This window comes from Miniopterus natalensis, chromosome 15, assembly GCF_054644295.1.
Source record: "Miniopterus natalensis isolate mMinNat1 chromosome 15, mMinNat1.hap1, whole genome shotgun sequence".
Taxonomy (NCBI): domain Eukaryota; kingdom Metazoa; phylum Chordata; class Mammalia; order Chiroptera; family Miniopteridae; genus Miniopterus; species Miniopterus natalensis.
In genome coordinates this window covers 43,860,697-43,882,521 of record NC_142095.1, presented here as the reverse complement: position 1 = coordinate 43,882,521, position 21,825 = coordinate 43,860,697, and the positions used below count along the sequence as shown (strand labels likewise).

The following is a 21,825-nucleotide window of genomic DNA, read 5'->3' as shown; positions in this document are numbered from 1 at the left end:
GAACCGAGACAAGCCACGTTTTGACATCAGGAAATGCACCTTAGCTCTCCCCACTGGCTCTCTGTCAGGTTTGGAAGAGCTGAACTGTAAAAATCATCCCCAATGATTACAAAATTATTGAAATGCAGCCACAGAAAGAGAGGAGTGTCAGGTCCCTCACCGGTTTTAAAAGAAAAAATGATGCCGGAATACCTGTGGTTCTGTGAATAGTCTGTTTGAGGCAAAGATAAAGGTGATCACACAAAACCACCAAAAAATATGACTGAAAGCTCCGACTGTTCTAGACTTGAGAAAAGCCGCACATGAACCTACCTTCCGTTTCTTATTCCCGCCCTCGCAGGAGCGGCTGGGCCTGACCCAGCTCCTCTCCACAGGCAGGAGCCCCTGGGAAGAATCCGACTCCACCTGTCAGAGCGGACTTCATTCTGCATAAAGGGCAGTGTGCGGGCGTTCTCTCCCCGACACTCCTGAGCCCACCGCGACTCTGGGTCAGCTCGGACACAGGTCCCTCTGCCCCGAGGTGGGCAGACTCCCTCCCAGAGCAGTCTGATTGTCACCACCCCCCACTGTGACTGGAATTTAACTGCCCACAGAGGGGGGCAGGCAGGGACGCCGGGAGGGCAGAGATGGCCCACTGTCGACAGGGGCTGCCCCGGAAAAGGGCCACCTCGGTGCACTGCAGCCAGCCCTCCGGTGCCACAGGGACGGGATGCGAGAACAGAGTTGCCAGCTCTCCCAATTTACCACCAGAACCCACACAGCTGGGGTTTTATGTAAAATCCTCCGATTTTTAAAAACAATGTCAATCAAATAAAACAGGCCTGGAGGCCACCAGTTTTTGATCTCCATTTGGGATAACCGCGGTTTACCTGCTCGTCTCCCCCGTGAGCTGCCAGCTCCTTGTAGACAGGAAGCCGGTCTCCTCACGGAGGCCCCACTGGCTGCACAAACGGGACGGCTAAGAAACGTCTCCGAATGACTGAGCAAAGGGAGGAGTAACCGGGTCAGCGTGGAGGGTCTTAGTCAACCAAACCAAACCGAACCGAACCGAACCGAACCGTGGGTGCGAGTGCCCCCAAAATAGGCCAGGTGTGTGACCCTGGGCACGTCATTTCCCTGCTGGGAAGAAGGCGGTGCAGTCCCGCTGCCTTGGCTCTCACACCCGGCTGTCTGAGTAACGTGACGAGGGCTTTGGATTAATTTTACCCTTGTGGGCCGTTGTGATTAGTGATGTTTCCGCTTTGCCAGCTGTTCACAGTCACCTGCATGGAGAAGTCATTCCTACTGCACCTGTCTCCTCTGTGGCTTTGCTGGGGGGAGGGGAACACGTGTCTGAACCAAACCCGGTCCCCACCGAGTAAGCTGGAGTGTCAGCTGCTGGAGCAGATGGGCGGAGAGTGAGCCCGGCCGCAGCAGCTCCGAGTGTCGCCGCTGCTGCCGTGGGAGCACAGGCGGGAGCCGAGCGCCACCGGGGCACTGTGGTCAGTCATTTGCGAGCGAGCGAGAGGGGCGCTAGCACATGCCCACACGCGACTTTCACATGCCCCCCTCTGCTCGCTGGAGCCTTCATTATGCTAACACAAGCCCCCCCATATGCAGTCTGCACCCCTTCGTATTTTACTGTCTCCCACTGAACATCCAGGAGAGAAAAAAATGGCACTGTAACAAAACTCACTCGTCTGCGTGAACAGCATTCTTAATGAGGAGACACCAACACACGGCAAAAGAGGGGAGTCAAAGAGGCTCCTTTTTCTATCTGCCTCTGAAGCTAAGCTGGTATCGACTAATTTACTACAGAATTTGCTGATGGCGCGGTCATGTGCTGAGTGGGGACATGCATTTCTCAGTCAGAGCTTCCTCTAGGACCAAACTTTAACAAACCTGCGTCAGACGTTACAGTTCCCACTTAGAGTTTCTACTTTTCTGCGCCCGAGTCTGTGCAGTTAGTTCAGCTCCATCTGAGTCTGAGGGGCACAGCTGCTCTATCTTTCCAGAAAGTTCTTTCCTAAGCTAGCATTATGGTCAGTAAGACACCCAATTTGTCCTCAAGGGAACCAGCACTGAACAGCTGGGACTAAGAACAAACAGATCATATTACTTGACATCGAAATCTATTCAGCTTCTAAAACACCCGAACATATAGCTGGTCCTCTGAAGTTTTCTCCCATAAACGTTGGCAATTCCAAACCACAGGATCCTTGGACACACAAGTGCTACAGAAGCTGGCTGTGGGAGGAAGTAAATGCTCGCGGGCATGCCGCTCATCCGGGCAAAACAATGCCAGGGTTAAGACAGTGGGCTACGCGGGCAAATTGGCTGGCTTCAAATCCAGGATCCACCAAACACGAACCCTCCGGCTTGGGCATGTCACCAAGCCCCCGTTTTCGGATCTGCCAAATGGAGGTTATAACTCCTAGGATCTGAATGCTGATCGGGTGGGAATGCAGTGTGCTCAGCACATGTCTGGTAAGACAGATACTCAATAACAGAGTCTTGGCTAGTAGGCCTCCAGACACATAAAATCTCAGGGGTGAGACTCTGCTGATCAGAGAGGACTACGTTCAAAGCTTTCCTCAAGGCTACAAATAAAAACCCACCCAAGTTAAAAATGTCTTCGCAGTACTCACAGTTTTAAGCGGACGCTCCTGTCTCGCTCACAGTCGCCGAGCTGTCCCCCGGAACAAGTCAGTAAGTAAACGACCTGCGTGTCCTACCACGTGGACTGGACACCCTGCCCACAGCACTTCTCCCAGCATCTACCGCAAACTGTGCGGATCAAAAGGAAGCCTTCCCCAAAACGTCCCCTTGTGCACGGCTGTCACTGTGCTAGTCCAGTCATCTCAGGAACACCAGCACATTAGTGCGCAGAGCAGCTCGTCCTGCGTATGGCAGGGGAGCCAGGCTCTGGGAATGTACTTCCCAGGGCAGTCATTCAAAGGTGTGTTTTTTTACCATCTTGAGTCGCATGGCCAAAAGGACACACTGCCACAACTATGAAATTGGTTTCTTTTCCCTCATTTCAGTGTAACTACTATAGCTCTGAACCACCGCAGGGCTGACACGGAATGCGATCGGTGAAAGGCGGACACAGGTGTGATCTACAAAAGCAGGCAAGCTCTCACTGTCAGCTGATTTTCATTAATTTTATCTTCACTAGCTGCCCCACAACCCTGGCCCTTGCCCCCAACACTCTGCATGCATTTCTTCCTAGCAACTTCTGCATTGTTGTGGGCTCGGTTCCTACGTCTCTTTCAGACACCCCTGTGAGGAGCATCGAGAGAGAGCTACAGCATCCTCCCTGCAACACCTCGGCTAGCAATATTTTAAAATAAACTTCTCCCACGAACCCATGCTGCTGCCTGTAAAAACACTGCTCAAGTCGTCCCTCATGGGCCTCTGTATATCTTTCAGTTGACAAAAAAATCCGAGGTCTCTACCTGTTCTGGCCAAATGTGAAAAAAAACGAGACTAAAAACGGACCATCTTCCAAAGGTGTCCCTCTCAGGAACATACTCAACCAAATGGCACCAATGGGTCTGGATATTTCAGGAGACTCTGGCAGTGGCTGCAGAATTCCCGTGTGCTTCCGCCTTACCCTGTGTCCTTAGGGCTGTGTGACCGGCTCTGGCCCATGGGGAGCGAGTGGAACTGAAGGATTCCACTTCTGTGCCATGAAAGTAAGAGCTGGGTGCCTCCTGCTGCAGCAACTCGGAAGACACGTGCTCCAGAAAGTCACACGTGGAGGACGGCTGCCCGACCCCATCAGACTTCCGTGGGTGACGAATAAACTCCGAGTTGTGAGGCCACTGGGGTACTGGGGTGTGTCTGCCGCAGCAGCTAATGAAACTTATAGTCAGCCCCAAGTCCATGAAGCTGGCCACTGGGCTTCAAAGTTGTCTCGGGAGGGAGGTGAGGGCGGGGGCAGGTCACGTCTTCAGCCTAATGACTGAGGGATGTGCTCCTCTGGCCCACTGGGAGCATCACCCAAAACAATGTCATTAGCTTTCCTTTTTTGGCCCAAAGTGCTTCTGCTCAGTTGGTTCACCTACATTTATATTATATTTAGCTCCAAACAAATAACTTTTAACTATTTATAGGATAATACTTTACACAGCTTAGATCATTCAAAAGAATGAATTCTAGAAAAAAATTTCAAAAGTTACTTCCAAGCCAGCGTTTTAAGCAGTGGAGATTGGGTACAGCTTACGACCTGACTACATTTAAGGGACACATTCATTTAGAGCCGCGCCTCGGATTTTCCTTTATTAAAGACTTTCTAGCCACACGAGAATTACATTTATAATTTTCTCTGCAGTCAGGGATAATACCACACCTACCAATGCAGGCCAAGCACTGGGGTGAGCATTTCCCAAAGCTCAGGCGTAACCGCACAGGAACCCAAAGGTGCACTTAACTCCATTCTGCGGGTGAGAGCTGCAGGTGACGGAGGCGCCTTGTCTAAGGCGCTGTTTCCCAACTGGGTTTTCCATTGGCACCTCTTCAAGGGGCTCTCATAGACATTTTTTCCCCCCTAACTGCCACCTCTCAGTGAAATTTTAGTGCCAGTCACAAACTCGACATCTGTGTGTATCTGTGCTTTATACACAGAAAGAGTTTTTCACCTCCCAGGAGCCCATTTTGCCCTCTGGGGATGACTGCGTCCTGTTAACACGTGTTCTAAGGTGACCAAGGTAGTAAGTGAGCGGGGAGCTGGGCTCCGGACCCAGGCTGTCCGACCCTGGTCCGTGGGCCTCCTTCACACACACAGTTCTCCTTGTCTTGCCCTCCAGCAGCCTTGGCTCCTTCAATGCCTTTTCACTGTCCTACGGATAAGCCCATATCCCTGCAGGTGGCATCTGTGGCCTTCAGGACCCAGCACCTGCTGTCCTCAGACTTGCTCCTGTGACACTACCACATACACTTGCTCACACTAGGCCAGGCTCTCCCTCTCCAGACCCTGCCTCCACATCCCCCGCACTGGCTCCTGGGCCTCAGGACCCTCCAGGGAGCTTTCCTGGGCCCTGTGCGCGGTCACAGCAACCTGGACTTTCTCCTTTCAAACCCGCTCCACAGCCTATCGTATCGACTCCACTGCCTCTGCCACTGGACTGAGGGCTTGAAGGAAAGACCCTCACCCCGAGTCACCGGCCTACCACGGCGGTGGGCAGGCGCTCCTAAGCACCAGGTGAGCAGTAGGATCTGCAGGGGGTCCAACGCCCATGCGGCAGGAGAAACAGCTTTTATACAACAGAACACTTCAGACTGCTCCCTGCACTCTGACCTGCAGTTGGGATGGGACTGCGAGCGACCCCGGCTTTTCCAGTCCACAGCCCACGCAGGACACCAGCGTCCTAGCAGGGACCTGAGGCTGGCCGCGCTGAGCTCGCAGGCCCCTCGTTTCTTTCCCACTGTTCACGCGTGCATTTCCCTGCTAGCCAAGTGGGACTTTCATTTCCTAGTGGAAATCCCTTCCCTCCTGATCCAATGTGCCAGCCTATTTTAGAGGGGACAGAACCATGTCTGCCTGCCTAGTACCTCTTTCCGGTCCTTGGTGGTCCCTTTGGGAAACCACCCCTTATCCAGCTTCAGCGCATGTGGTGCTGACGGCGGTGACCTCCCTTCTGTGCTCTGGAGTTAAATACAAGACTCAGGCCTGACAAGAGTCTTCAGTCCCTCTGCCCACCAGAGGGCCCTGGATGGACAAACAACCTGAGTCAGTCCTAAGAGACATCACCTCGACATTAACTGGAACATCTGGAGATGAATTCCCTTTCCACCGGGATGGGGGCATTTAAATCCAACAGGGGCTGGGGGCACCAGGTGGGAACAGCGGGCCTGCCTGGCAGAGCAGACCACACAGAAAGCAGGTCCCAGAGGCTGAGACAGAAAACAGAGACGGCCAGAGTCCTGCTGCCCTTGTGCCAGCTCCTGAGTCCATCTGTGCCTGAGGCTCCTGAACTTTTTAATTCCATGAATCACACTTTTTTTCCTTCTTGGGGTTATGACAGTTTTAAATAGATGTTTGTTAATTGCAACAGAAATGGGACCAACACAGGATGAGAACTCCGCACACTGCTTAGCTCACAGCTGGCATCCAACAAATGTTCCCTCCCTTCCCTGCGCTGGTCAAAGCAAGCAGGTGAACGTGACCATCAGGCACCGGCCCACGCGCCCACGATCCCCACTCCGCTGACTTTGCTGAACACCAGTCACGCTCAGCCTTCACAGTATGTAGGTGTGAGGCCTACATCCTGATAATTAAATAAGCTTTGTGTTCTAGAGCGAGGATGCCCTGTGTCAAGACCAGGTCCGCCACCTCCTGCAGTACCCTGGGCAAGTCACTTAACCTCCACGACCTTCTGCTCCCTTACCTGAAAATGGGGACAGCAAGAGCCCCTACCACACAGATCTGTGTAACAATCACATGAGATGGTGCCACCCCAATGCTTGGCACAGGGCCTGGTACTAAACGAGAGCTCGGAGGACACTCGCGAGCACTAACACCATTGTACCAGGGGAGCTAGTGGAGAAACAACTCGAGAAATTGGGTTTCGTTTTCTACTATTTCACGAACCATGAAACTGCAGTGTTGACAACCCTGTGCGAACACCCTCAGAAACCAGAGCAGTAGCCGCAAAGGGCCAGCCTTTGTTGTAGGAACGGCCACCACAGCGAGCTGGTTTCAACCCCCGGGCGCCAGGCCAGGCGGCTTGGATCGGCCTCAGCGCTCTGCTTCCGTCACGTCCGTCCGCCCGTCACCCGCTCTCGAGGGGCCTCCAGTGGAGAAGACACGCCCTGTCGTCGCCGCTTCAAACCTGCTCCGCCAAAGGGAAGCACACGTCTCTTCTGCATTTACCAGTTTTGTCTGTGAGCTCCCGATGCTTCCTTCTTTCACATGAATGAAAAGAAAAAGGCTGGACAGAAGAAAGGTCCCTGGCCCCGCGAGGCTGCTCCCATGCTCGGCCAGCTCGCCGCCAGCGCCAGTTCAGCCTGTGCTCGGCACTGGGGCACATTCTCCACTCGCCTTGCGTGCACCTTAGGGACCGGGCAGGCTCCAGGCCGAGTGTACTGGATGATGTTTAAAGCTCTGGCTACTTGAAATCAAGCTCTGAATATACATATCTATAAGGAACAAAGTACAAAGAGTTGTATTCTTCTCGTTAGAAAATGACGTCTTGAATGGAAGCTCCTGAAGCTCTCTTTAGTGCATTTCACAGCCCCTTCCTATGAGCAGTCTGCAGTCAGCATGCACGCTCAGGCCAGCCTGGTCTGCTCGCCTGCTCCGCCAGAGATCTGTTCTGGGGCGGGCAGGGGACCAAGGTGTGTCCATCAGGAACAAACCTGAGGTTTTTGCCAGAACTGCTTGGAACATGAACTTCTTAACACTGAGGCTGCTAAACTAGGGTCACCCAGCCTGTGGCAGCTGTGGCACCTTGGCTCCTGCCTGGGGGTCTGAGACTAAAACCACACAGCACTGAGCAGAGCAGAGAGCTGCTCGTGCAGACCTTTTCTCTGCTTCCACGTGCTCAGTTAAACCCACATAGCAGCCTCCGTTTACCAATGGGCTCCAAATACTTGTCTATAAACCACTTTGTTTGGAGAAGGGATTACAGAGGTGAGTCTAGCGATCCCAGGCTCACCCAGAAACACAATGCAACTCATAATCTGGCTGCTCTGTAGCATTAACAGTGTTACGGTTACTGTTAGATGTCTGGGGAAGCCCGAGATGACCCTTCCTGTTCCTGGTCCTGTTCCCTTGTTCTATCTGAAAGCAGACCCGAGCACCTACGATCAATCTGTCAGCAGCTTCTGTTGATCTTCAGTCAATTCCCATCACCGGCACTGCTACCCCCATCTAAGCACCATCACTTCCTTCTTGGACTAGTTTAGTAGTCTCCTAACTGGTCTCTCCACTTCTGCCCCTGGTCCAACTCAGTCTCTTTGCAACCCAGCAGCCAAGTAATCCTGAAGTCAGATCACAACACTCTGTGTACCAAACCCTACTTATCTTAGAGTAAAAGGCAATGTGTTTACAATGGCCCACAAGGCTATACTTGACCCAGCTCCCCTCCACCTTGTTTCTTCCTGACACCCTTCCCTACCACTCTCCCCATACTCACATGCTCCAGCCACACTGATCCGCTGCTATTCCTCGAACATGCCAGGCAGGCTCCTGCCTCAGGGCCTTTGCACCTGCTGTTTCCGCTGCTTGCAACTCGTCCCAGGTGGAACACATTTCCCTTCTCCTCTAGGTCTCTGCTCAAATATCGCTTGCCAGTTAGGCCTTCCTTAACCACTCTGAACACTCATCCCTAGGCCCTAGCATGCCCCTCCCTTTTCAGATTTCATTTTCTCCATTACACACTTAACACCATCTTGGGTATTATATATTTTACTTACTAGCTTTGTTTACTGCCTGTCTCCCTCACTAAAATGTAAGCTCCATGAGAGCAGGGATTTTTGTCTAGTTTGCTTAATTTTGTATCACCAGGGCCCAGAAGAGTGTCTGGCCCATAGCAGGGGCTCAAAATGGACTGAATGAACAGAAAGCAGGGAGGGATGGAAATAAGACCTGTTCCTCGCTGACGATGCCTGTTTGATAAAGGGCAGAACCCTTCTACATTTGTCTGAGAGGTGAAAGCAGCCAGGCCAACCAAGTGGGCTGCCTGCCTCACTCAGATAAAACTGACTGGGAGGGTAACTGAGAAAACACCGAACTTCTAAGCAGGAGCTGCCAGCAAGCAGGCTTCCTATGGGAAGCAGTGAGAACTGGTACAGGACAATGGTGATATAAGGATGGCTATCAGCTGCTTTTATCTTACATATATTAAATGCCATATAATATGCTAACTGTGTTCCTATCACTCGATTTTCAGCAATAAGCTATAGAAAAAATGAAGGTTGAAGAGTTCTTATGTGGATATAATAGTGAGGCACTGTCTCAGAGAAACTAGAAATGCTATGACACTTATTAACTCATTTGGCAGGTTTAGACACTAAAGCTCAAAGTGCAACTGGGATTGTATCCAGCAAGTAGCAGGGCTGGGATGTGAACCTGGATCTCCCTGGTTCTCAAACATAAGCCCGTTGGGTACTTTCCCCCCAGAAGCACATGGTAAGTGCCTTGACCTCAACAGTGGCTCTACCTACCAGCTTCTTCCAGATACAAGCAGCACTGCAGCTGCCTTACCTTTCAGAATAAAGGGGCTACGGGTTCTGCTCCCCGCAGGCCCCCCCCAGGGCAGCGTGCTTCCAGCAGACCCCCTCCCCTCCCCCCAGGCCCTGCCCAGCTCACTCACCTCCAGTAAACGAGCACAGCAATGAGGAGGATGAGGCACACAAAGGTCAAGGCTGACACCACAATCAGCGGGATGATCCACTCCATCCGTCCTGGAGAAGGGCGGCCTGCCATCCCAGAGGTGTTCTTTTCTGCTGCAGAGAGAGACCACGCCAGTTAGAGGACAGCCGGCAGAGAGGGGAGCCAGGGGACCCAGAGTCCTGCTCGGGTTAGGGTCTGGATGGCAGCCCAGCCCAGCAGGGCACCCACAGGGCTGCCATCAGCTCCCAGCACCCAGATCCCTGGAGATCCTGCTTCTCCTCAAATTGGGCCCTACAGCGTTTCCTCTGATTTCATTACCCCCACCCCCACCCTCCTAAAAGCTCTGAGGCAGCCGAAGACAGGACAGGACGCTCTGCCCCCGCACATGCCTGCCTCTGAGCAGCAGCCAGCCGACAGGGGAGCTGTGAACCGCTCAGGGTTCCCTCCGGCCACCACTGCCTCTTACCCGGGCAGCTCCTTCCCGTGTCTCAGGCCCGAGGATCTTCACAAGGCCCCGGAGCCTCAGGGGAGAACCTGCTCTCTTGTAGCCTGGGGTAGGTGCCTGGAAATCTCCAGGTGGCCCAAATCGAGCTCAGGTGTGGTGTGGTGAGGTGTGGTGAGGTGCGGTGTGAGAAAAGCACAGGTGAGCAGAGGCAATCATGGGAGGTAGGTGGTGAGAAAGCCAAGGGTAACTGTGACTGCAGGGAGAAGCCCTTGGAAAGATCCGAAGCTGGCGGCAGGCTGCTGTGCTCGGCGAGGATCCTCCTGCTCTGCAAAAATGAGGCCAGAGCTCTGCCAGCAAGTCCCTCTCCGGATGGACCCGAGGAAGGGCTAATCAGGCCGGTTTCCAAGAGAGAGAAGGTGGGCCAAGCAGAGAAGTGGCCCTGGGAGCAGATTTTAAAGAGGCAAGGCTGAGTAAGGAGGTGTGTCACAGAGCCGTTCACCGGTTCCCTGAAACATCGCTGGTCCTGGTCACCTTTGTTTCGTGCAGGGCCCTGGGGGACAGGCAGGGCCACATCTGTCCCAGGGAGGACAAGCAGACAAGGCAGGCAGGCAGGTACAGCCCGATTAAGCCACAGCAGAAAACTTAATGGTTATACAGAGCATTCTCCACAGTGGCAGCCCTTCCTCGGGACCCTTAGCTGCACCGTTTGTTGTTAGACAGCTACCGGCAGACCTCGGAGGCATTACAGGTTCGGGTCCAGGTCACCACAATAAAGCGAGTATCACAATAAAGAGAGTCATCATCTTTCTGCGGGTGGTGGAGAGTCTTGCCTTCAATTTGTAAAAAGCATAACACCTGTGAAGTTCAATAAAGCAAATCGCACAAAATAAGGCCTGTCTGTGTTGGCCAAGCCCTACTATGTGCCAGGCATGGTGCTAGGGGCTGGGGATCCTCCAGAAACACCCTATGCTAGGCAGGGGGAGGGGTATGAACCACTTAAAGGGGGAGAGGTGTGGGGAGCCGGCGGGACTCCCCCCGGGAAGGACCCGCCGGGCGAGGTGCTGCCCAGGGAGAAAGACCCGGGAGGCCCGCTTGCCCTAGTGTCATCGAGAGAGAAATCTCTGAGGCATTGACCCGAGTGGTGGGCAGCGGTGCTAGCACTCGCCCTGCTCCCCCCGCTCCCCCTCCTTAGGGACTTGGCTAAGCTTAAGATTAACAATGCTTGTATGAGGAGTAGCTCAGCATGGGGCCAATATCAACAATGCTTGCATGAGGAGGTACCTTGGTCCAGGAACCGTGGCCGGGTTAGAAGTGCAGCATGTCCCAGCTGCCAATGATGTATGTACGAGAACAAGGAACAGGGCTACCAGTGATGTATGCATGAGAACAAAGAGCTAGGTGGGGAACATACATGGGACAAAGGTTACTGATTAAACCGCTGCCTTACTGAATGCGCTATAATTACAAGCTGAAAAATAAACTCGGGGCTCAGTCACGTACTGAAGCCCTCCCGATCCCATCCTGTCTCTTGTCTTTCTTTTCCAATCCTCACCCCCTCAATCAGGTTACTGCTCGACTGCCGGCAGGCTCCGGCAGAGAGGCAGACACAGGAACAAGTAATTAGAATAAAGGGAAGGGGGGAATGGCTGTCTTAGCGCAGGGATTCTGGAGGGAGTCACTCCGACAGCAGTTTGATCTCGACCTTGAATGCAAACTCCCTGACATTAGGGTGAGACCTGGGTGTGAGCCAGGCCAAGTGCAGGAAGGACGTGTTCGGGACAGAGAGCACTAAAGCGGTGGGCGATGAGAACAACGGGGAGGGGACCAAGCTGGAGAGTCAGAGGCCTCATCAGCCAGGGCTTTGTTGGCTGAATTAAGAACAGGTTTTAGTCCCAAGGGCAATGGAAACTTCTGCAGGATTGCAAACCAAGGCAGACAAGGATCAGATGTGCGTTCTCTCCCTTCACATAAAGCTTTGATAGCAAAGCTCTGGGGACTGGCCAGAGGAGTCAGTTGCAAATGAGAATAATTTGCAGGGCTCCAGCAGGGGGCAGCCCAGCCAGGCAAGTACCTCAAAGACCTGCAGCTCCTGCTAATGGAAAATAGGGCAGGAGGGTTGACGAAATAGGCCAAGTGTCCAATGAGCTCAGAATCCACCCTGGGAGGCCCGTGTTCTAGAGGGACTCCCAGTGTCGTCTTTCTCTCCCCACCTCCCTACAGAAAGGGATTCCAGCCTGGGCTACTACAGGACAGACAGGAAGGGGAGGCGGCAGAGTGCAAACTCCACGTCCTGCTCATCTCACCACTGAGAAGGACTCTTGGCCAAAACAGTCCCTTTACATTGACATCTCTACACAGTCACTGGAAACAGCAGCTCTGTGGGATTTCTGCCACCCTAAACCAGTCCACAGTGGCCACTCCAGCATCTGGGCCTCAGAGGGGCTTTGGGAGGGTGAATGGCTTATTACCTGGTCCCTGAAACCCCATGCGTTGGTCATGTCTGTTCCTCTCCCAGAGAGTGAGGGTAAAGCCTCCATTAGAGTCTCAGAGTTTCAGCAGATAAGACTGAACTGTCGATGTGGACTAATCACTATGGGAGGAGGAACTGAAGGTCTGCAGAGGGTGAGGGTCTGGGTGAAGTCACAGCTAGCCTGGGGCAAGGCTAGGCTCAAACTCAGGTGTCACACCAAGTCAGAAGTCTTTCTGACACGCCCGGGTGCTTGTGTGAGAATTTGGTGGGGGGTGAACATCATCTGAAATCCCACTCTGGATAGTCCCCAATGGTTTCTGTGGAGATCACAAGTCGACACCAACTTGCAGGGTGAGCGAGAGACCTGAGGAAGTCACTCCGACTGCCGTTTGATGACCTTGACTAAGCAGGCAGTGGGATCTGCCCGGGTCTTTTACAGAAAGGCCAGGCAGAAAGGTGAGTGCCACTGGATTTCCATGTGGGGCACAACAGAGTCGGTTTCACTGTCAAATTCACAGTATTGATTTTGTCTTCATGGTACCGGGAGCCTAACGTCATTGTATCCCCACAGGCTCCTGTCCCTCCTGAGGACTTCCACTGCCTCCAGGGACAGCAAGGCCCTTGCCTTGTCCCGCTGCTGCCACCATTGTGTCCCAGCCACACCCAGACAACCAGGGACCATGCTGGGCAACAGTCCCGCCTCTTTGCCTTTGTCCCTGCCAATCCCACTGCCAGGAATGCCTTCCCCTTCCCGCCTCAGAAGCTCCTACTGCTCCCTCCATCTGGCTCAGGTGCTACCTTCTCTGTGGGGCCTCCCCAAGCCCCAGCCTACGGTACCTCTGAAGGGCAGAGTGAAGATCACAGGTTCGAATCCTGGTTCTGCCACTTTCTATGTGACCTTTAACCAATAAATTATATCAGTTTGGGCCTGGAGATCTTCACCTATACAATGGGATAAAAGAACCTACTTCATAGGCATGTGGGAAATTCAGTGAGAGTAGACTGCTCAGAGGTTAGCCTGGCACCAAGGCCATGGCTCAGTAAATACCATCATCATCATCACTTCTCTTAGTGCACACACCACACTCAATTGTCTTTTATTATCGTAAGGTCTCCAAATGGGTGGCTGACTTCCATCTGTAAGTGAAGACCTCTGTCTCCTAGTAGCTACACAACTTCAGGCAAGTTGCTTAACCTCTCTGTGCCTTGGTTCTTCCTCACTTGTAAATGGAGATAACAGCATCGCCTACTACATCTTAGGGTCGAGGGCATTGCATGAGTGAGTACATACAAAACACTCAGAATGCTGCCCAGCACCCAAGCCCCTGGTTAATGCCGTCCACTGTGACTGTCATCACTGCACCACCCACAGCATCGCTAACCATCACCATCAGCAGCCTAGCACAGCACCGGTGCACGCAAGGCAATCACACAGGACCTCAGACCTGCTGGGCATTGAGCGCCGGGGCTGCAGGTGAGGAGACTTCTACGAGGGGCCAGGACCTCAGAGTCTGTGCGCAGACTCAGCACAACACACTTGCCTCCTTCAGAAAAAGCGCCTGTCCTGCTGCCTGGCTCAATCTGTGGCCCAGCAGGCCCTCAGAGGGGGAGGTGTCATAAAAAGTAAACTACTGGAAACCACTAGGAACAGGTAACAGCCGCCTGGGCTGGCTAAGCTTTCTCTCTCCTCCTGAGCCCTCAGTCCCCAGACCAGAACACACTATAAACTTTGCAGTGCAACCACGGTCCTGCACTCCACAGTCAGGCAGACCTGACTACAGATTCCGGCTCAGGCCTTCTAGCTGCGTGTCTTTAGGTAAGTGACTGCCCGTCTCTGAGCCTCTGGTCTCCCCTCTATCAAGAGAGACAGATGATAAGCTCATCTCTCAGGGGACTTACAAGGATTAAATAAGATAATCCATTGGAAGCTGACTGTAGATTATGGCTACATAATTTACAGGACCAGATGCAAAATCAAATCACTGTCCTCTTGTTAAAAAATTACTAGAGTTTCTAGATGGCGACAGGAGGAGAGCATGGAAGCAAGCGCAGGGCCTGAGCGCAGGGCTCTGGGGCTGCACAGGTCGTGTGCGCACAAGGCCCCCCTGACCTGACCCAGAGGAGGTGCCAGAGAAAGTTCGTTTCTCTTCCTTTCAGGGGAACCAAGCAAGTGCTGACAGGGTGATAAAACAGACGCTCCTGCCTGTGAGCAGCACCTTGCTTTCTCTTAGCTTCACTTGTAACCCAGCTGCTCCTGAAAGCTCCAGGAGTACCTGATGCCCAGTCACTGGAGGTTCCCTTCGCTCTGGGAGGCCCCCAGTCCCGACACCAGAATGAGCTAATGCAGCCTCCTGTCTCCATCTCTGATTTATCCAGCGGGCTCGGCTTTCCCAGCACGATCAGCCCTCCGACTCCTGCTGCCGTGGGCTGTGTGGACTAGTAGCCCACAGATGTGTCTGGCTTGGTCCCCTCCCCTGCAATTATTACTAAACTGTTAGCGGGCTGCCAACACTTAAAAAGCAATAGAGTTCACATAAAAATCAGCAGTGGAATCGAATCGCCTACCGGAAATGTTCAGGTTGCTAACAGGCCTGAGTTGCCGGGGGGGTAACATGAATGGGACCCAGCAGCACTCTCCACACAAGGTGTGTGTCACCAGTTCACCGCAGTCCTCACCGCTCCCCAGTGTCACACACCAGACCTGCTTCCCCACCCCCGACTCCAGCTGCCAGCTCACTCCAGCCAGTCTGACTTGGGGCCGCAGGGTGGCACTCAGACCAGGGAGTCGGCAGAACAACACGAACGTGGGTCTTTTCAAAAGGCCTCATAATCAAAAGCAAAAATCAAGGTCCTGAAGTCACAAACCTGGCTCAAGAAAAGAGGCCGTTTCTGTATAACAAAGCTTTCCTAATTCAGTATTGATTTTCAAAGAGGTTTTACCTTTCAACCAATCAGAAACCAACCACACTGTCACTGCATGGGTGTGACGTGGGTATTGCCCTCGGTGAACTGGTGAATCGGGACGTTTCTCTTACTCTTCCCAGAGCTGCATCTTGCTGGTTTGCGTGTGAGGATGAAGTGGGAGGGGGTCACGAGGTCCACCCCGCGGCCCCCACAGAGGGAGGGGCAGATGAGAGGGCTGCTAGGTGGGGAGGTGGTCAGAAGACGCGAGGCCGGGGGGACCGGGAGCCTCAGAAGCGTCTTCCAAATGAACTGGGAGCGAGGCGCCAGCTAACCCTCCGTGAGCCTGGGCGGGGGCGGTGACAAGGTGCGATGACCACCCTCCTCCAGACACACAGCTTTTCTTCCCCCAGGTTTTATGTCAGAATCCAGCAGAATCTGAGTCAAGTGCCTCCATTCTGCCTTTTAAAAATTTTTAAAAAAAAGAAAAGAAAAACAGTTTTCAGTGGCATATGTCATCACTGAATTAATGCTGTTTGCCTTTTACTGGCTTGGCTCTCATCCCAGTAGAAGCAAATAAAAACGGAGTACAATGTACTATAAATGCTACAGGCGGCGGTGCGTCAGATGGGCCCATCTGAAAGGCTGCCCAGCCCGCGGTGAGGGCGCAGCTTCCGCTGCGGGACAGCCGCCCCGATGCTGTCAAGAGGAAAAGGAGCTTGGTGCCGGCAGGCCACTAGCTGGAGAGGAGAAAGCAGGGCTCTTTTCCTTTTTGAGACACATCCAGAGGGACAATCTGCACACTCATAGCTCTCTGGCCTGGTTTGATTGCAGGCAACTTGACTGCAATCCGAGGGAAAACCACCCATACCCATGAATTAAGGTGGCTGCTTTTTAAAAAAACTATGGTAAAAACATCAAATTTTCCATTAAAAACATCAAATTTTCCATTTTAACCATTTCTAAGAGTCCAGTTTAGAAAAGTATATTCACACTGTTGTGCAACCAATCTCCAGAATGTTTTAATCTGCAAAACTGAGTCTGTCTCCATAAACACCACCTGTCCCTGTCCCCCATTGCCACCACTCCACTTTCTTTCTGTGGCTTTCACTGCTCTGGACATCTCAAATAAGTGGAATCATATATATCTGCCTTTTTGGGACTGGCTTATTTCACTTGGTGTAATTTCCTCAAGGTTCATCCACACCGTAGCATGTGCAAGAATGTTCTTTTTCAAGGTTGAATAATATTCCATTATATGTATAGACCACGTTGTGTTTGTCCATTCATGTCAGTGGACATCTGGGTTGTTTCTACCCCTTGGCTACTGCAAATAATGCTGCTAGGAGCATAAGTGTACGAATATCTCTTCAAGGCCCTGCTTTCAATTCTTTTGGGTATATACCCAGAAGTGAGACGGCTGGATCATACGGTAGTTCTATTTTTAATTTTTTGAGGAACCACCAGTGTTTTCCATAGTGAATGCACCATTCTCCATTCCCACCAACAGTGCCCAAGGGTTCCAATTTTTCCACATCCTTGCCAACACTTATTTTGTTTTGCTGACTTTTGTTTTTTGATAGCAGCCCCTCAACAGGTGTGAAGTGAAAAGGCGGCTGCTTCTTTAAGGGACCATGAAATGTGTCTTTATCATTCTCGGGCCCTGACATTATCTAAACCACTGTTGCAGAAACACGATTGTCAGTTACATATACACACACCTTCCTGCAACGGGACACTGGTTCCGTGTCCCATTTCCTGTCTGAGCTGGATCAGAGCATCACATGTCCATTTCCATCGCCAGCGGCGTTCTTGCAAATACGGACACACTCTTGACTATTCACACAGACTCAAACGATCAAACCACAGTCTATCGTGTCTATTTCAACGAGGTGTTGGAAAACTGAGGGTGTTTGGTAAATTCCAAGCCCCACAAACAGGGCTGGACCTGACCTACCAAACCGCCACCGCAGACACTGAGGACACTGCCATTAGTAGGGATGGAAGCTGTGTGCGCACTGCCATATGTCACACACACCGCCCCTGACACCCTGAGCTCCTGACTTCGACGACCCCCTGAAAACCTGCTTGCTCTCTACGTGTCCGGTTTCCCACATGATGAGATATATATAACCTGCCCTAGTTCAAAGATCACTCAGTAGGGACAGAATCTTCCAAGGTCGCAGATACTTTCTGGGAGGAAACTAAACCACACTGGCCCTGAATGACCCCAAAGCCACTCCCACCTGGTTCCTTCTGTCACCCCTAAGAAGCAGTCTCCTGACAAGCGAGCTGGCCTACAAAACCAGCCCAGCCGATACTGCTTCAGGCAGTCACCACCCCAGTTGGCTGGGATTTGTTTTAAACAAAGCGGGCTAGCTTCCCCGCCTGCAGTCCTCCACCGGAGGCTCACACTCCTGATTTCTGCCCTCTCTTCATGAACCTGCACTACTACTTGATTTTGTCCTTAAGTTAATACTGTTTTTCCCCCTCAAGCCAGCTTCTTCGAAAAGGAAACTTTCTGTTAATACTATGAATCAGGCTCTCAGCTACGGCCCCGCCAACATTCTGGACCAGGAAATGAGTTTTGGGGACTGTCCCGTAGGGTACAGCAGTCCCTCCCCAGGCATGGCCACCGAAACGCTTCCAGATGTTGCTACGGTCCTGGGGGGGAATCATGTAGGGTATACCAAAAAATGTACACATATACTTTGAATAATGATAAAGGCAGTGTTTATTAAAATCAATTTCATTTTCAAAATTGAGCTATCAGCTGTTAAAGTGCGTATACATTTTTTTGGAACACCCTGTAGATGGCTGAGAAATTCTGCCATTAATGGGAAAGCAGTGCCTTTTTTTAAAGCACACATTCAACTATTCACTTAATAATTAATATTTCATCTGAAATCATCCCATGATGCCCACTCGGGGAATGAGCCTCAAAGCATGGGAAAGGAAGCCCCGTGTGGGGTGGCCTCCCCTGAACTGCGGTCAGGGCCCGAGTCAGAGCCCTGTATGCCACAAGCTGTGTTGCCCAGGGCACGTTCCTTAGCCTCCTGGGCCTCAGTTTCCTCGCTGGCCCAAGAGCAGCAATGGCAGCACAATGAAGGGTAACTGACAGCGCAGTTGGCTTTCAGCCCAGGCAACCCCGCCGGGAACAAATGTTAACAGGTGGTGGTGCTGTTTCCCATAATCAAAGGTCTCCAGCTAGCTTTGAGAGTCCCAAAGAGGTACCTCGGGGTTTGCCAAAGGAGCGGAGGGGTGGGATGGAGCTCAGCCCCCTCCACTCCGGCTGAAAGCAGAACAGCAGCCCCAGGGCTCTGCCCAGCTCTGCTCAGTGTTAGCTCCTGAGCCAGAAAAAACCTTCCAGGGGCCATATCTGGCCTGGAGACTATAGTTGCTGACCTGAACTGGACCACTCCTTTAGCACCTGGCTCAGGGCGGACCCTGAGGCTTTCAGGGAATGAGTGTTTACACTGGGGTTCTGAGCAGGGTTCAGTCTGGGGGGGGAAAAAGGGTTTCTTGATTTGTGAAGACAAGAAAGGAAACCCCTGGCACTAAGTGATGAGTTTGTAGACTATGCCCACTTGGAAATGCATTTGCCACGCATTCTGTACTGCACCCTACCCTAAGAACATTTTCCGCATCAAATGGATTCTCGGGGTGTCTCCATCACATTCAGGCTGTGGCTCCTGATGGAGGACAATGTTGGATATCCATGCAGCACACATCCCACTGAGGGCTTCGCACTAAGTAGATGCTAACAAAAACACTTGGTGAGAGAGAGTGACTGCATATAGGCCTCCAATCCATCTGATCAGCTTCCAGGGCAGGTGCAAGTATAGCAATCAATGCTATAGTACAGGCCAAGTACCAGTGGTTTCTACCTATCTGTTGGCACATATGAAGAGGAAAAGAAAAAAATTGTTTAAAAAATTTGAACTCCCTGAAAAATTGCAAGATTATGCTCAAAGACCTAGATTTCTGGCTCACTAGGCATTCTCACTGACTACAATCAGTTGGAACTGAGTGAGGTGGCCCTCTTTAGAAAGGACACCTGCTATCTAGTTTGCTACAGTCCTCACCACTCTCTAATGTCTAGCACCTGGTCCTCTCCTCTCACTGATACTACCTGCCTGGTTTCTGTAGGTGTCTGAGTTTGCCATTTCTTCAACAGAAAAATGCCTCTTTCTCTCCTTCCCTGTGAATGAATATACTAAAGCTTCTACTCCCAGGACTTAGAAAGATGTTATCAAACATCAAGAGAATTTAAACAAACCTCCTGGAGATCCTGGTAAAAACATAGTTTGTAACTTTAAATGTTAACAATTTTTCACAGATAGTAAATATTGACTGAAATAGTTTTTACTTAATGTGAAGAAAAAACAAATGTAGAAGAGATTTTTAAAAAATGTACATACAAAGTCTTTAAAATAAGTCACAACTAAGATAAAAATGATAGTGATTTCATTTAAAATGATAAAAATGATAGTGATTTCATTTAAAAAATAAATACCCAGCTGGTGGAGGTAAGACGAGGGAAAAGATGGGATGGATGGAAGCAAACTGAGTCCTTCTAGGGGATTTGAGGGTTTTACCCTCAAGTTACTCACATCCTTCACTGACAAGTAGGCACAGACATTTCTGCTTAAACTATGGGTCCGCTGGCAAATGACAGAGTGCCGGTCAAATCCGACCACTGTCTGTTTCTGTAAACAGTTTTGTTGGAACGCGATTGCATGTGCTCAGTTACGTGTTGGTTGGTTACTTCTGCTCCACATGGAGGAGCTGAGTATGTGCAACACAGACCTACGGCCCACGAACCTGAAAATGCTGTTGGCTGACTCTGGCTTAAGCAATCACTACCCCCCTCTCGAAGGTAAACTGCCTGGAATTCTAAAGCAAGGTCACCTTCCCCTTGGAAAGAAGCGAACCTGCCCACTGAAACGAAGGTGGTGAGGGAGACGCCCTGATCTGCAGTGTGGGGATGGAGCAGAGTTCTTGGATGTCACTTTTAATGCCAGCTCACTGGGGACCACTGTCTCCTCACGCTCTTTAATAACGTCCAGGATGACTGCAAAAAAAGACCTGCTGGGGCCTCCTCATAGCCATCTTGATTGTGTGGCCTTTGGACTCCTCCCTCCTTGTCATAGACAGCAAGGTGACTCCACTTATCTACACCTCCTCTGCACTAAGGGCTGTTACCACCCCCACTTTGCAGAGGACACTGAGTAAAGACTGGCCTTAGGATGCTGAGTGGGTAAGGGGCAGAGCCTTCTGGGTGATCTGCCAAGATCGCAGACTCTCACATGCCTGACGTTTGAAGCTGGGGACCCACGTGCCCCACACCTGGGGTTGGGAGTCCCCAAGGTTTACCATCTGTTTCTCTACTTTCTCTGGAATCTGGAACTGGACTCCAGCTGCAATGGCTCATTCCACTCATCTGGAACATGCCCCAGGTCCTGCCCAGTCCAGTCTCTCAAGGTGTAAACACTCCCAACCTAAGTTCTCAGCACTCATCTTTTTCGGGTGTGGGCAAAGCGGTGCTTAAGAGGAGCTGCCTGACCACTCCTTTGCCAGCCCTCAGCCCAGAGCCTGAGCCGCTCAAGCTCGAAGATCAATTCCAGAGCCACCACTTGTCTGGGGAGAACAACACTGGCCCAGCCATCATCACCATCAACTCCTAACTGGGACCTCTGTGTCCACGCTGGCCTCCCCTGTATAATCTCCAGAGGCCTGAGTGACCTCCCCAAAAAGTTCATCAGATGAGTGAGTCTCCTACTGAAATCCACCACTGGTTTACCATCTGTTAGAATCGAATCCTCGGCATGGCTGACAAGCCCCTTCCCGCTCTGAGCTCTGCCCTTCTCTGAACCCATCCCATCCCCCTCCTCCTGGCTCTCTGGGCCACACTGGCCTTCTCACGGCTTCTTGACTGCTCCAAGTTAACCCCCGCTTTGGGGTCTCTGCATCTGCAGCTCCTAGAATGTTCCTACATGATCACCGCATGGGAGCTCCTCATCATTGGGTCTCTGCTCAAACATCATTCCTCCACCACTCGAGGCTTTGCGGTCACTGTGCCCCACTTAGCACTTACCAGTCTTTGAAGCAATGCATTTGTGTGCTGGAATACTCTCAAGCTCCCCACCAGCACATAAACCCCCGAAGAATGAAGGCCTGTTTTGATCTGTGCTCTATTCCCAATGCCTAGTTCAGTGTCTGGTACACACCGGGTTGTCCATAAATATTTCTGTAATATCTTCAAATCTAAGAAATTCACTGTTTTCACAGCAATTCCGAGAGGGAATGTCACTGTTCATGTAGGAATGGCTTCAGACAGCTTTGCCAGCGGCCTGAGAGTCCCTGCACTCACTTCCACAGACGGCTGCTCTGCACTCTCCCTAAAACCAGGACACACGGAGCAACACCCATGGGAAGCCCACACTCCGAAGCGAGTCCACACCAGCTCTCAGGAGCACGTAATTCAAAACATGAAAATTTATTCTAAGTTGTATCTTAACATACGAGATCTCAGCTTTAGATGAATTTTAATGTTTACAAGTGCAAAAGCAAATAAATATTTACCAGTTGCTTTTTTTTTTTTTTTTGCACTTTTATAACTCCAAAACAGCTTAGACGCAAAAAATTGTTGTTAAACATCTTGTAGTTTGGCAAAAGGAAGAATTTCTT

At 51.5% G+C, this 21,825-nt stretch overlaps 1 protein-coding gene across 2 annotated transcripts in view; it reads right to left on the bottom strand.

The window, feature by feature from the left end:
- The window catches only part of PTPRG (protein tyrosine phosphatase receptor type G), a 637,170-nt gene that overhangs the window by 59,737 nt on the left and 555,608 nt on the right, over positions 1-21,825 (bottom strand). For both annotated transcript variants that reach the window (XM_016223094.2, XM_087825063.1), the window contains exon 13: positions 9,300-9,432. In XM_016223094.2, the coding sequence (XP_016078580.2) occupies positions 9,300-9,432 (133 nt within the window). The remainder of the gene's footprint in view (positions 1-9,299; positions 9,433-21,825) is intronic.